This window comes from Mastomys coucha, unplaced genomic scaffold (genome assembly GCF_008632895.1).
Source record: "Mastomys coucha isolate ucsf_1 unplaced genomic scaffold, UCSF_Mcou_1 pScaffold17, whole genome shotgun sequence".
In the NCBI taxonomy this organism is placed as follows: Eukaryota; Metazoa; Chordata; class Mammalia; order Rodentia; family Muridae; genus Mastomys; species Mastomys coucha.
The window spans coordinates 34319992-34332000 of NW_022196899.1; the positions used below are offsets into that span (position 1 = coordinate 34319992).

A 12009-nucleotide genomic window follows, 5' to 3' on the forward strand; every position below is an offset into this window, starting at 1 on the left:
GAGGTGAGCACCAGCGTCCATGGCTCGCCACTTCCACTTCCGCTTCTACCTGGGAATGCAACATGAGCAGCTGCCTCCTGCTCATGCTGCCAAGCCTCACTACTACCCAGGAAGCATCGCAGCCTCCAACCAAGACCCAGAACAAAGCCTTCCTTTTAAAATTGCCCTTGTCAGGTATTTTTGTCACAGCAAGGAGGCACATAGCTAAGAAAAGCTGAATATATAACTTTGCATCTCGGATACGTACATACACTTGAATCATAATTATTTTATTGCCATCAATATGATCAATTATGTGTATTTATTTTTAATTTTTAATATTTGCTATACTGGTTATTAATTATTAATGCTTATCTTTCACATTTTTGCTATGATAAATTATACTTTGATAAACATCTCATTATTTGTTTCCTTGGACCAATTTCTGAATCAAAAGACAAACACTTCAGTTTCCGGAAACTCAGTTGAAGAACACTAGATGAGTGAGTGTAGAAGAGCCGAGGAAACACTGCAGGCAGGAGAGGTGAGTAAAGGTTTATACACGTTATGATAAGACCTCTCTCTCCCACCCACTTAGCAGCCAGAACCAGAGAACTCATCCAGGAGAAAAAAAAACTTACACGGGACGACTTGGCTACAATGCAGATCAAGCCCCCATGCACTTGGGAGATGAAAATTAATCTATGATCAATTATTAGTCTGTATCTCCGACATCAGTGATATACCACGTTTGAAAACGCCTTCCGACTTCTTCATTCATTCTCCCTACCATTCTCTCTGATTCTGACTCTGGTTCGGGACAGAGCCTGAAGTCAGTGGTGGGTCATCCTCCCAGCCCCCCAATCTCCCCCCACAGAACATTGAAGTAAGCTTCCATTTTTTTTCTTCCTTTTCCCCTTCTCTGTCTCCTGACCACAGGGTGCAAGGGTACATGCTGCTTTGGGACTAAGGCACAGCTGAGGTCAAGTATATTTCAACCCTATCACCCAGGGAGGATAAAAGGCTCATGTCAAGCGGTCTTGAAATCACTCTTCACACCGTACCCACTTACATGGTTTCTTGTTTTGATTTTTGCATGTTTGTTTTGGGACAGTGCCTTGTTATGTAGCCCTGACCGACCTGGCACTCCTTACATAGAGCATGCTGGTCTCCAACTGGTAACTCTCCTCTGCCTCAGCCTCTGAGTGGGGGAAAGAAAGGAGAGAGCCACCAACACAGCACGCATATGGTTAAAGTGTTTAAATTCCCACCCACAGGGGCATCTGGCTTCTCAACTCACTCTCAGCCTGCAGCACAGCCCCAGGGCAGGAGCATCTGTCCCGCAAGCGTCTCCTCCTCTCCGGGCTCCTTGGTGGACTCAGGTGACAGTGTCCTTCCCTGGGGCGGCGCCTTAACACCGGTGTCCTAGACTGGGGCCGCCTAAGGTAGGCAAACTCAGGGTGAGGCGCGGAGCGCGCACTAGGCGGCGAGAGAGCGCCCCTGGAGCGCTGTTCCAAGAGCGGTCTCGGGGACACCGGGCACAGAGAGGGGCCGCGCGTCACCCTGGCCCTGGGGACCTGGACGGCACTCCCAGAGCGCCCACCTGCCGGGACGGAGCGATTGCTCCCGCGGGCGATCGCAGGGCCTACGGACCCACGGTGACACCCGGACATTTGTGTCCTCCATCAGATCCGCAGCCGAGCTGGGGACCCGCTGACACCCGCCGCTGCCCGGAGGCTCGCCCTCGAGGCGGCTCTCTACGGGAATGTTTCAAGGGGGCGGCAGGACCAGCATTCCCAAGCCTACGCCCCGCAACCTGGAGGACCTGGACTCGGTGCAGCGCGTCCTGCTACACAGGTCAGTGTGGCTCCCGGGATGCAATCAGGCTGGGCGCAGAGGCGGGGTTCAGCTAGGTGTTGGGCTCCTCTCGTGGAGTGGATTCTGGGGAGTCGCAGAGACTCTAGCCCAGTGCCAATGAGCTCTGAAGGGAACCCGGACTAACGAAGCTAAGCTGTTTGTCAAGCTGCTCTGCACTTTCTGCAGGGACTTTGGGAGAAGCTGGGAGCTTTGCCTGGACGTTGTGAGTAGAATTAAAAAGAATTTCTTTTTTAATAAATCTAATTTCGCCCCACCCTCTTAGCACTGCGGAACACTAACCGCACAGCATAGGAGCTCTCCTAAGGAAGAAAACCCCAACTTTCCATTAGCTTATCCAACCCTATCTTTTATGCAAAATAGACAAACAAAGACTAAAACCCACCCCTATCGCAAGCGATGAGTTTATTGGTGAGAAAGGAATCCAGGGGAACAAATTTGACTTGCAGAGTGAATGGACTGAACGCATGGCAGCGAACGTTGTTAACTCGGAAGGCCTGGCCTTAATGAGACATGATGGGAGGGGCACTCAGAAGTAAATGCACTTCTAGTGAACACGTTTGTGGTAAGGGAGAAGAGGTTTACGTGAGCTCTGTCATCTGTAAACGTTTCAAGTGACCCTTTTAAGTCTTTGTACAAAACCATATGAGCTGTAGGAAGCGTGAGGGAGGAGGCACCATTATGCAAGGGATTTTAAAACTGGATTTCTTCTACTTGAGAGCTGTCTTCTGAAACTTGAAGTTTTCTGGACCCCACTCTCCACCCCGCAAGACAGCTGTTGCTATGTAAAATGAAACACGGTCAAAAGAGGAGCTAAATTCCCTCTTGCTTTTGATAACATTGCAGTTCAAGAGCGATCCTGAATAGTGCCCACTATACATGCACTCACGGTAGGAGGTTAGCCAACCTGGGAGGGAAATCTGTTTTAAGCCCCAGACTCCACTGCAATAGGATTTCTTCATATTTTTCTTGTTTGAAATGTCAAGTAGGGAAAAAAATCCAAACTTATTAACACCACTGGCCTTCAAATGGAAAGCACAAGCCTGAAGGAAGGGGGGAGGGCAGTTTATACTCTAGTCCTCAGAGTGAGGTGGTCATTTCAGAGTGAGGATTTCTGGAATACACCTGCTCAGCATCAGAATGAAAAGCCACTCCATCTGAATTACAAATAACGGCTCCCAAGTGCTGGGGCATGGAATCTGAAGCTCAGTGTGGCAGTGCCATGGCTAACAGTGATTTCTTCTCAACAGCATATGAAAATCTTTTTCAGCTCTGCATTGCACTGATTGTGTGTGCTCTATTATTCTGTATTTTATTGTCATTTTGTGTTTTCAGAACACCTGTTTAAAAACTTGCCACGTGTCAGTTTCTCTCCCTCTTGACCAAGGTATATTTTCCAACATAGCCATCCTCTTAAATATCCTTTGCTTACATATATAAAGGTTTGTATGGATATAATAGAAAAACCTTTCAATCATATTCATCAGTCTATCCGAATTCTCATGAACTAGGTCAGTGTATAATCTGTATTTTAAAGTTGTTTTGGCAACGTATTTATGTTTTTCTTTTAGAAACATCTTTTGTATGTGCAGGCAACCCAGTGATTGCACACACGCTCAAAGACTTAAAGGTAGGGTGGGAAACTACTTAAAAGTAGAGAAAGGGGTCTTAGCAGGAAGGGGATGAGGCAAGACAACAGGGAGTGAACTTCATTACATGCATGTGAAACTGTCAAAGAGTAAAAAGAAATCAATACCTTGTAAATCATCCACAAAGTTTTACCAATTGCCTTAAGGACCATGGGAAACCCAGATTGAACAAAAGAGCACAGCAGTTTGTTTTATTTTTACATTTAAATGTAAAAGCTAGGCCTTCCAGGTGTTTGTTAATGACTCGTGTATTTTCTTTCCATTGCAAATATGGCTTTCAAAACACACAGCACTGGATTGCTTTACTGTTGAGAAAGGTACTAGAAGGAATGTGCCAGTACTGAAGTGACTGACAGTCACTCAGCAGTGAGTGGAGACTTCAGCCAGACTGTTCAGGGGGTGAGGTCTGTCAGGAGAGAGGCTTCAAAGTGGTATTTACCAATAAATTTTGCTTAAGCAAGCTAGTGTTTTTGTGTTGTCTTGATTATCCACACTACTCGTTAATATTTTCCAAACATTTTTAAAGAGCTTATGCACATGGCTCGTGAATTTAACCTTCTTCTCAGAGTGGTATTTCTGGTGTAGAGCCATGTAACTTGGCAGTCTAGTAACTTCTTCCATAACATGGGTGACACCCACATCAGAATGGTACTGTGAATTTCTGACAACACAGAAACGTTCTATGAATATAAGTCCTTTCAAACATAAGGGATGGTGTTAGTCACTGTCCTCTGAGCTGTAAAACAAAGCACAGGTGGATGGCTATTCTTAGAGACTCCCAGAAACTCAGCGAAGTCAGTTTGTCTCATGGTTAATAATAACACTAGACATCGAGCAAGGGTTCTGTGGATACCTAAGCCAGCAGACAGATGAAAATATTGGATGATCTAAAGCTAACACGCTTGTCAACAGCAAAAATGTGTGTATTCAAAGGGTATCAAGCCCCTAAAACTTTAAAAAGTAAACATACACCCTATTGATTGACAGTCATAACATAGTATAAGATATCTTTTTAAACTCTGGAAGTAAAAAATAAATAATAATAAAATCAAAAGTTTAGGGAAATACAATGTAAATGTATACTGCTTTATTTTTTTGTTAAGCTCTGAGGCATTTGGTGGGTAAATTATTAGTGCTGTCTCCACACAAGAAAACTCACTTTGTCCACATTCAATTTGTCCTTAGTTCTAGACTCAGAGGGCACAGATCTCTGACCAAGGAAGGCATGGTGCTTCTGCACTGTCCAGCATTTGACCATCACTGCAGGTGACTGCAGGGCTCACACCACCGCAGGTTTTAAATGGTGCTAGGGATGCTTTTGCTCTTCTATTTGCTGTTGTCTTTCCTAACTCTCCTGCCTGCTCTTTGTTTCTTCCCTTTCTCTTCACCGGTAGACTGTGAGCCATCAATAAACCAGGCTGTGCATTCCTACAGTAGAGGCCTTCTTTCCTTCTGGCTGGCAAAATGGCTCACCAAATGCATTATAATTTGTAAATAGAGATAGAGAATAAAGACAAAAGAATAGATGAATCAGGCTTGGTGCTCGAGTGGTATGTTATCTGCTGGGTGTCCTACACCCAGTGGGAATAATATAATCCCCTTGTTGGCTTCTGCAGAAGTGGGGACAGAGTCTCTGGTCTTGTGCATGTTAAACAAGCACTTTTCCCTGAGCTCCTTCAGTCCAGGCCTGCTTCTGCAACCTCCTCTATATTCTTTTCTCATTTAAATCATCTTGCAACAGTTAAGTCGTGAAAGTACAGAAAGGGATTCCATTTTCATATGAGAAAATTAAAATTTCAAACTGTAAGTTCATTACATAAATTTGACATCACAGATGTGTCTTTTGTATATTATGACTCTATCTTAAATTTTTTGAAAATTCCAAAATTTACAAAGTTAGAAAGTCACAATGTTTTAAATGGTATCTATTGATCTAACATCATTTTATAAAATAATAACCTTAAAATAATTTTTAAAAAATTATTTTGCTTAATTCAGAAAGTATTATTCCTGTGTTCACATTTAAGGCAATATTGATTAGTTTCTGACAAAACTCTATTACATGTAATTTTGTACTGTGGTTCAAGTCAATATCATCTCTGGGACTCTGTTTACATTTATCCCTCATTGCTAGCTTCTCCTGCTACTAAATAAAGAGCCTTCAGCCTGCTACTGTAGTAAATATTTAATTATGTTCTTATCTGGCGTATTTTATGTCTGAATTGTATTGTTTGTCTAATTGAGATGGTTATCAATGGAAATAAAGACTGAATCTCCTATGAATTCAACTAAACATTTTGGGGCTTCTATTTTTATACAGTCAAAAATAGAAAATGAGAATTATACCCCTAGTCTAAATCTTTAAAGTTTTCTTGTGATTTCCATTTATTCAGCCCTTAGACTAACAAAGTATCTTCACAAAGCCCTGAAAATGCTGCCTTAGTTTTCCTTCTGCATCTTTTCTCAACACATATAAGGATATTAAATATTAACAGTTAGAAATACAATTTACTGATACCACATGCCCCAAATTTAAAAAGTCATTGTGGTTATGATGTATGTGGGTATGTACAAAAGATCAAGCAGGGTAGTCCCTCCCTCCCTCCCTCCCTCTCCTTCTCCCTCTCCCTCTTCCCCTCTCCTACCCCCCCTCTTTCTCCCCCACTTTCTTCCAATCAACTAACAGGTGGAACCTAGCCAAGGAAGCTGATACACTGAGTAGCTAGTGCAAGGAATCTGTCTTGGACAATATGCTTTTATGAGAGTCTTTTTACTTTTTTCTGTGATTCAAGTTTGTGAAAGAAGAGAAGTTTAAAGAAGAAACAGCCAGTCATTTTGTATCTCCAGGAGACTGTTATTTGGTGGTATATATGCATATACATACACACATACATACATACATACACACACATATACATACATACACACAAATATATATGAGAGACAGCTATTCTCTAGTGAGAATTTCATGGAATATTTGATTGAAGAAAGATAGAAGATACATATAGAATGTAGAGATGTGTCTGGAAAGGTTTGTATAGGTAGCTATTCTGTCTTAAAGAGAAAAATTGTATTTGAAGAAATGCATTATGTAGAGGCATCAAGAGAATTCTGTAAGTCTACAAGAGTGGCACAGTCGGCAGACGATGTTTGCACTAGTTGTTTTACGTGCATTAATGCAAGCTCCAGACTCCAAACAGTACTGTGTTGTAGGGACTGTTCTGAATTTAGAGAAGAAGAAAGTGAAGCATGTAGAGACTAATGTGCTGGAGGTGGCACAGGTGTGATTCTGGGGAGAGATTCAGAGACAGGTCAACCAGGTTCAAATACACCAAGTGGGAGCGGTGTCCGAACGCTCAAAAGTGCCAGCCTTCCTCTCCCAAAGAAGCACAGGGCTTGGACAATGCTTAGGGCATTGTTTCTCAAGACTGAAGCAGTATCCAGGGCCCTCATTTAAAACAGAGATTTAGGGGCTGGAGGGATGGCTTGAATTTTAGGATATTTGTTCTTGCAGAGGACCCAATTTGATTCCCAGCACCCACATGGTGGCTCATAACCATCTGTAACTCCAGTTCTAGGAGATCCAACACTCTCTTCTGACCTTCTCAGGTACATACATGCAAGCAACACACCTATACACATAGGAAAAATAAATCTTAAAAAACAAACAAACAACCTCCCACCCCCTGCGTGAGATTTCTAAGCTTCTCTGTGGATTCTGATCCTGTTGATGAGGGGCAAGGTCTCAAATATGTACGTTTAGTAAGCCCTGGGTAATTCTGTTTGATCAAACAAGCTGGACACATTTGCTTAATTTAGTTAATATATAATATGAATTAAAATATCTAACTCCTAGCTGGTCCTCAGTTTTTTGATTTTGGGAAAACCGATTTTTGAGACTGGATCTCTTAAACTCCACCTCTCTATAGTCAAGGATGACCCTGAACTTCTGCTCCTCTTACCCTTGTCTCCCTAGGGCTGGGGTTGCAGATGCACTACCATGGCTGATTTATGTAATACAGGGGTGGAACTCAGGGCTGCCTATATGCGACATAAACACTCTACCAACTGAGCTGCGTCCCATCCTGAACTCTGAGAAACATTGTAAAGACTAAACAGAACATGGGCTCTATTCTCTAGTGAAGCAACATTGGCGGTTGATGTGTGTTAGCACCCAGAAACGGCTGCAGATATGGGCAGGTCCACAGACCTGTGTCAAGGCAATGGCCACCATATTCCCAGAATCCATTAGGTTCAGCTCCCACCTTTACCTGGACCTACTATGTCACGACATATATATATATATATATATATATATATATATATATATATATATATATATATATATATATATGAATACTCTCCTCCATCTCTCCTTCTTCTCTTCTCTTTTCTTCTCTCCCCTCTTCCTGTGCCACGGTCCCCACTCCCCCTTAATTAAACCTCTTAAACGTGGAGCTGTTTGTGCCTGGTGTCTGCAGACGCTCCTGCCGCGACCCGAACCCCAAATCCCAACAATGTGCACAGTGTAAAGTTAATAGGTGTGCATAGAAATAAATTATAGACTATTGCATGTGGGAAGAAAACTGGAAATTTTGCTACTGAAAATGTATTTTACAGGACTGGAGAGATGGTAGTTAAGAGCATTTGCTGCTCTTCTATAGAACCTGGATTAGATTAAGTCCTAGAACCTACATGGAAGCTCACAACTGTCTGGGGGGATCACACTCTAGGGGGTCTGCAGCCCTCTTCTGCCCTCTGAGAACATTAGGCATACACAGAATACACAGATATACTTGCAAGAAAAAACTCATATACATAATGTAAAATTTTTAAAATCTTTTACTTTTTCTTTCTTTTTTTAAAAAGATTTATTTTATTTATTTTATGTGTATGAGTACACTGTATAGCTGTACAGATGGCCGTATACATGTGTGTGGCTGCTGGGAATTGAACTCAGGAACACTGCTGGCCCACTCCCTCCAGCCCTGCTTGCTCCAGCCCAATTCACTGTAGCTGTCTTCAGATGCACCAAAAGAGGGCGTCAGATCTCATTACGGGTGATTGTGAACCACCATGTGGTTGCTGGGATCCGAACTCAGGACCTTCGGAAGAGCAGTCAGTGCTCTTACCCGCTGAGCCATCTCGCCAGCCCCAATCTTTTACTTTTTCAAAAAATGTCTAATAGAACTCTAAAAAGTCTTTAATTTCTTTCTTTATTTCTTCCTTGACCAAGTTCTCATTGAGTAAAGTGTTGTCCAGCTTCCACATGCATGTGGGCATTCTATTGTTTATGTTGTTATTGAAGACCAGCCTTAGTCTGTGGTGATCTGATAGAATGCAAGGAATTATTTCAATCTTCTTATATCTGTTGAGGCCCCTTTTGTGACTGATTATATGCTCAGTTTTGGAGAAGGTGCCATGAGGTGCTGAGAAGAAGGTATATTCTTTTGTTTTAGGATAAAATGTTCTGTAGATATCTGTTAAATCCATTTGTTTTATAACTTCTGTTAGTCTCACTGTGTCTTTGTTAAGTTTCTGTTTCCATGATCTGCCCATTGCTGAGAGTGGGGTGTTGAAGTCTCCCACTATTATTGTGTGAGGTGCAATGTTGCTTTGAGCTTTAGTAAAGTTTCTTTTATGAATGTGAGTGCTCTTGCATTTGGAGCATAGATGTTCAAAATTGAAAGTCCATCTTGGTAGATCTTACCTTTGATGAGTATGAAGTGTCCCTCCTTATCTTTTTTTACTTTAGGTTGAAAGTCGATTTTATTCAATATTAGAATGGCTACTCCAGCTTGTTTCTTGGGACAATTTGCTTGAAAAATTGTTTTCCAGCCTTTTACTCTGAGGTAGTGTCTGTCTTTGTCACTGAGGTGGGTTTCCTGTATGCAGCAAAAATATTGTGTCCTGTTTACATATCCAGTCTGTTAGTCTATGTCTTTTTATTGGGGAATTGAGTCCATTGATTAAGAGATATTAAGGAAAAGTAATTGTTGCTTCCTGTTAATTTTGTTGTTAGAGGTGGAATTATGTTTATGTGGCTATCTCCTTTTTGGTTTGTTAAAAGAAGATTATTTTCTTAGGAAATACAGAGACAAAGTTTGGGGCAAACACTGAAGGAAAGGCCAACCAGTGACTGTCCCACCTAGGAATCTCTCCCATATACAGTTATCAAACGCAGACATTATTGTGGATGGCAACAAGAGCTTATTGACAGAAGCCTGATATAGCTATCTCCTGAGAGGCTCTGACAGTACCCGACTAATACAGAAGTGGATGCTCACAGCCATCCATTGGACTGAGCACAAAGTTCCCAATGGAGGAGCTAGAGTAGAAAAAGGACCCAAGGAGCTGAAGGGGTTTGCAGTCCCATAGGAGGAACAACAATATGAACCAGGATCTAAATCAGCAACCAAAGAGTACACATGGAGGGACCCATGGCTCCAGTGGCATATGTAGCAGAGGATGGCCTTGTGGGACATCAATGAGAAGAGAGGCCCTTGGTCTCATAAAGGCTTGATGCCCCGATGTAGGGTAATGCCAGGACAGGGAAGCAGGAGCAGGTGGGTTAGTGAGCAAGGAGAGGGGGGATGGGATGTGTTTTGGGAGGGGATAAAATTTGCAATGTAAATAAAACATCAAATAAGATTTTTTTTTTAAAAAAAATGTCTAATAAGTTGCTTTAAAACTGAAGAAGTACAACCAAGCACAGTAATGTGCATCTTTACTTCCAAGCACCTGGGAAGCAGAGGCAGGACCGTCTCTGTGAATATAAAGCCAGCCTGGGGTGGCGGTGGGGGCTCGAGAGATGGCTCAGGGACTAAGAGCCACGCTTCCAAACGTCTTGAGATTAATTCCCAGCACTCACATGGTGGCTCACAACCATCTGTAATGGAATCTGATTCCCTCTTCTGCTGTGTATGAAAACAGAGCAATCCTATACATAAAATAAATAAATAAACCCAGAGAGAGAGAGAGAGAGAGAGAGAGAGAGAGAGAGAGAGAGAACAAGCAAGCAAGCAAGCTATCCAGCTATCCAGGCCAGCCTGGGCTACACAAGGAGACCTTATTCCAAACAAATAAGTAAACAAGCAAACAAACAAACAAACAGCTAACTTACCAAACAAGCACCTTAAGCCCTTTTATTTTGCAATAAAATCTTGACTAAATTTTATTGTTTGAGATTGCAGAGGTGAAAGGTATACACATTTTATCAAAATTTAACATAACTATTATCCCCTTATTACAGTAGCCTCCCCCTGTCTGACAGTAGGCTATACGACACTTGTCATCTCAGAGGGGTCCTGCCTCATCCCCAGGAGAAAGAAATGCAAAAGAATAGGCATTATTGAGTCTTTCCACTCAACCCGTTAGCAGTCTGGCTTATGCGACTCCATTTCTAAAAGGTTTAGAGAGCTTCCAGGTCACTGAGCATGTGGAGGGTCTTGGAGAGAGAATACTGAGGAAAGCCGCTGACACACCATTCCTTCTCCCAGACCTCACCTGTGAATCTTTTTGTCTATATTCTTTGTAATGACATACAGTAAAAGGGTAACTATAAGAATTTTCCTGAATCTGTGAGCTGCTCAAATAGCTTAGTCAAGTGCAAGGTGAGAGTTATGGAAATCTCATTTTGCAGGCAGTGGACAAGTAAGAACTAGCTGGGGCTCATGACTAACATCTTAAAGAGCATGGCAGTAAAGAGGATCCTCAACATGTGGGGTCTGAGTTTCAAAACTACTGGATTGGACTTTCTTCTTGGCCTGCTTGCCTTGTGGAACTGAGCAACTGCTAGATCCTTGGACTTCCATTCACAGCTGCTGCTGACCATTGTTGGGAGTTGAACTGGCATGTGGCAGTGTTGGTATAAAGAATGGGCCGAGAGAACAGATCATAAGAGAGAGCTGAGGTCTCAAAGCTTGGTTCCTTCTCAAACTGAACGTTGGAATACTAACTTCCAAGGTCATTGTTTTAGAAGGAGCGGGGATTATGGGAGATGTGGACATCAACCTTGTGAAGGAAAAAGGTGAGCTGGAGAGCAAGGCACCATGGACTACGGGTGACTCCTTGAAGTGTCCTGCCCTGCTCTACATGGCTCCTGATGCAATCACATTTTAAAAGCTGTTTAGCTCTCTGGGCTGGTGTCCTGAACAGACCTTGGGCACAAGCTCAGCAGCCAGTCCCACAACACCCAGAGGAAGCTCCACTCCTAGGTGCTCTAACAAGCGCAGGACCACAGGATCCCAGAGACAGCTTGACTGAGGAGTTCTGACACAACCAGGATCTCAGGAAGGACAGGCTCCAGTCAGATTTAGCAAGGGCAGGTGATGGCGGGGGGCAAGCATAAGAAAATAAACAACACAAACCAAGGTCACTTGGCATCATCAGAACCCAATTCTCCCACCAAAGCAAGACCTGGACATACTATTACACTGCAAAAGCAAGATTCAGATATAAAATCACTTCTCATGGTGATGATACAGGACTTTAAGAAAGACATAAA

At 42.7% G+C, this 12009-nt stretch overlaps 1 protein-coding gene across 1 annotated transcript in view; it reads left to right on the forward strand.

Annotated features, from left to right (window-relative positions):
* Positions 1-1415: 1415 nt before the first annotated feature.
* The window catches only part of Intu (inturned planar cell polarity protein), a 74610-nt gene continuing 64016 nt past the window's right edge, over positions 1416-12009 (forward strand). The window contains exon 1 of the mRNA XM_031376679.1: positions 1416-1836. Coding sequence (XP_031232539.1) covers positions 1745-1836 — 92 coding nt within the window. The 5' untranslated portion in view covers positions 1416-1744. The remainder of the gene's footprint in view (positions 1837-12009) is intronic.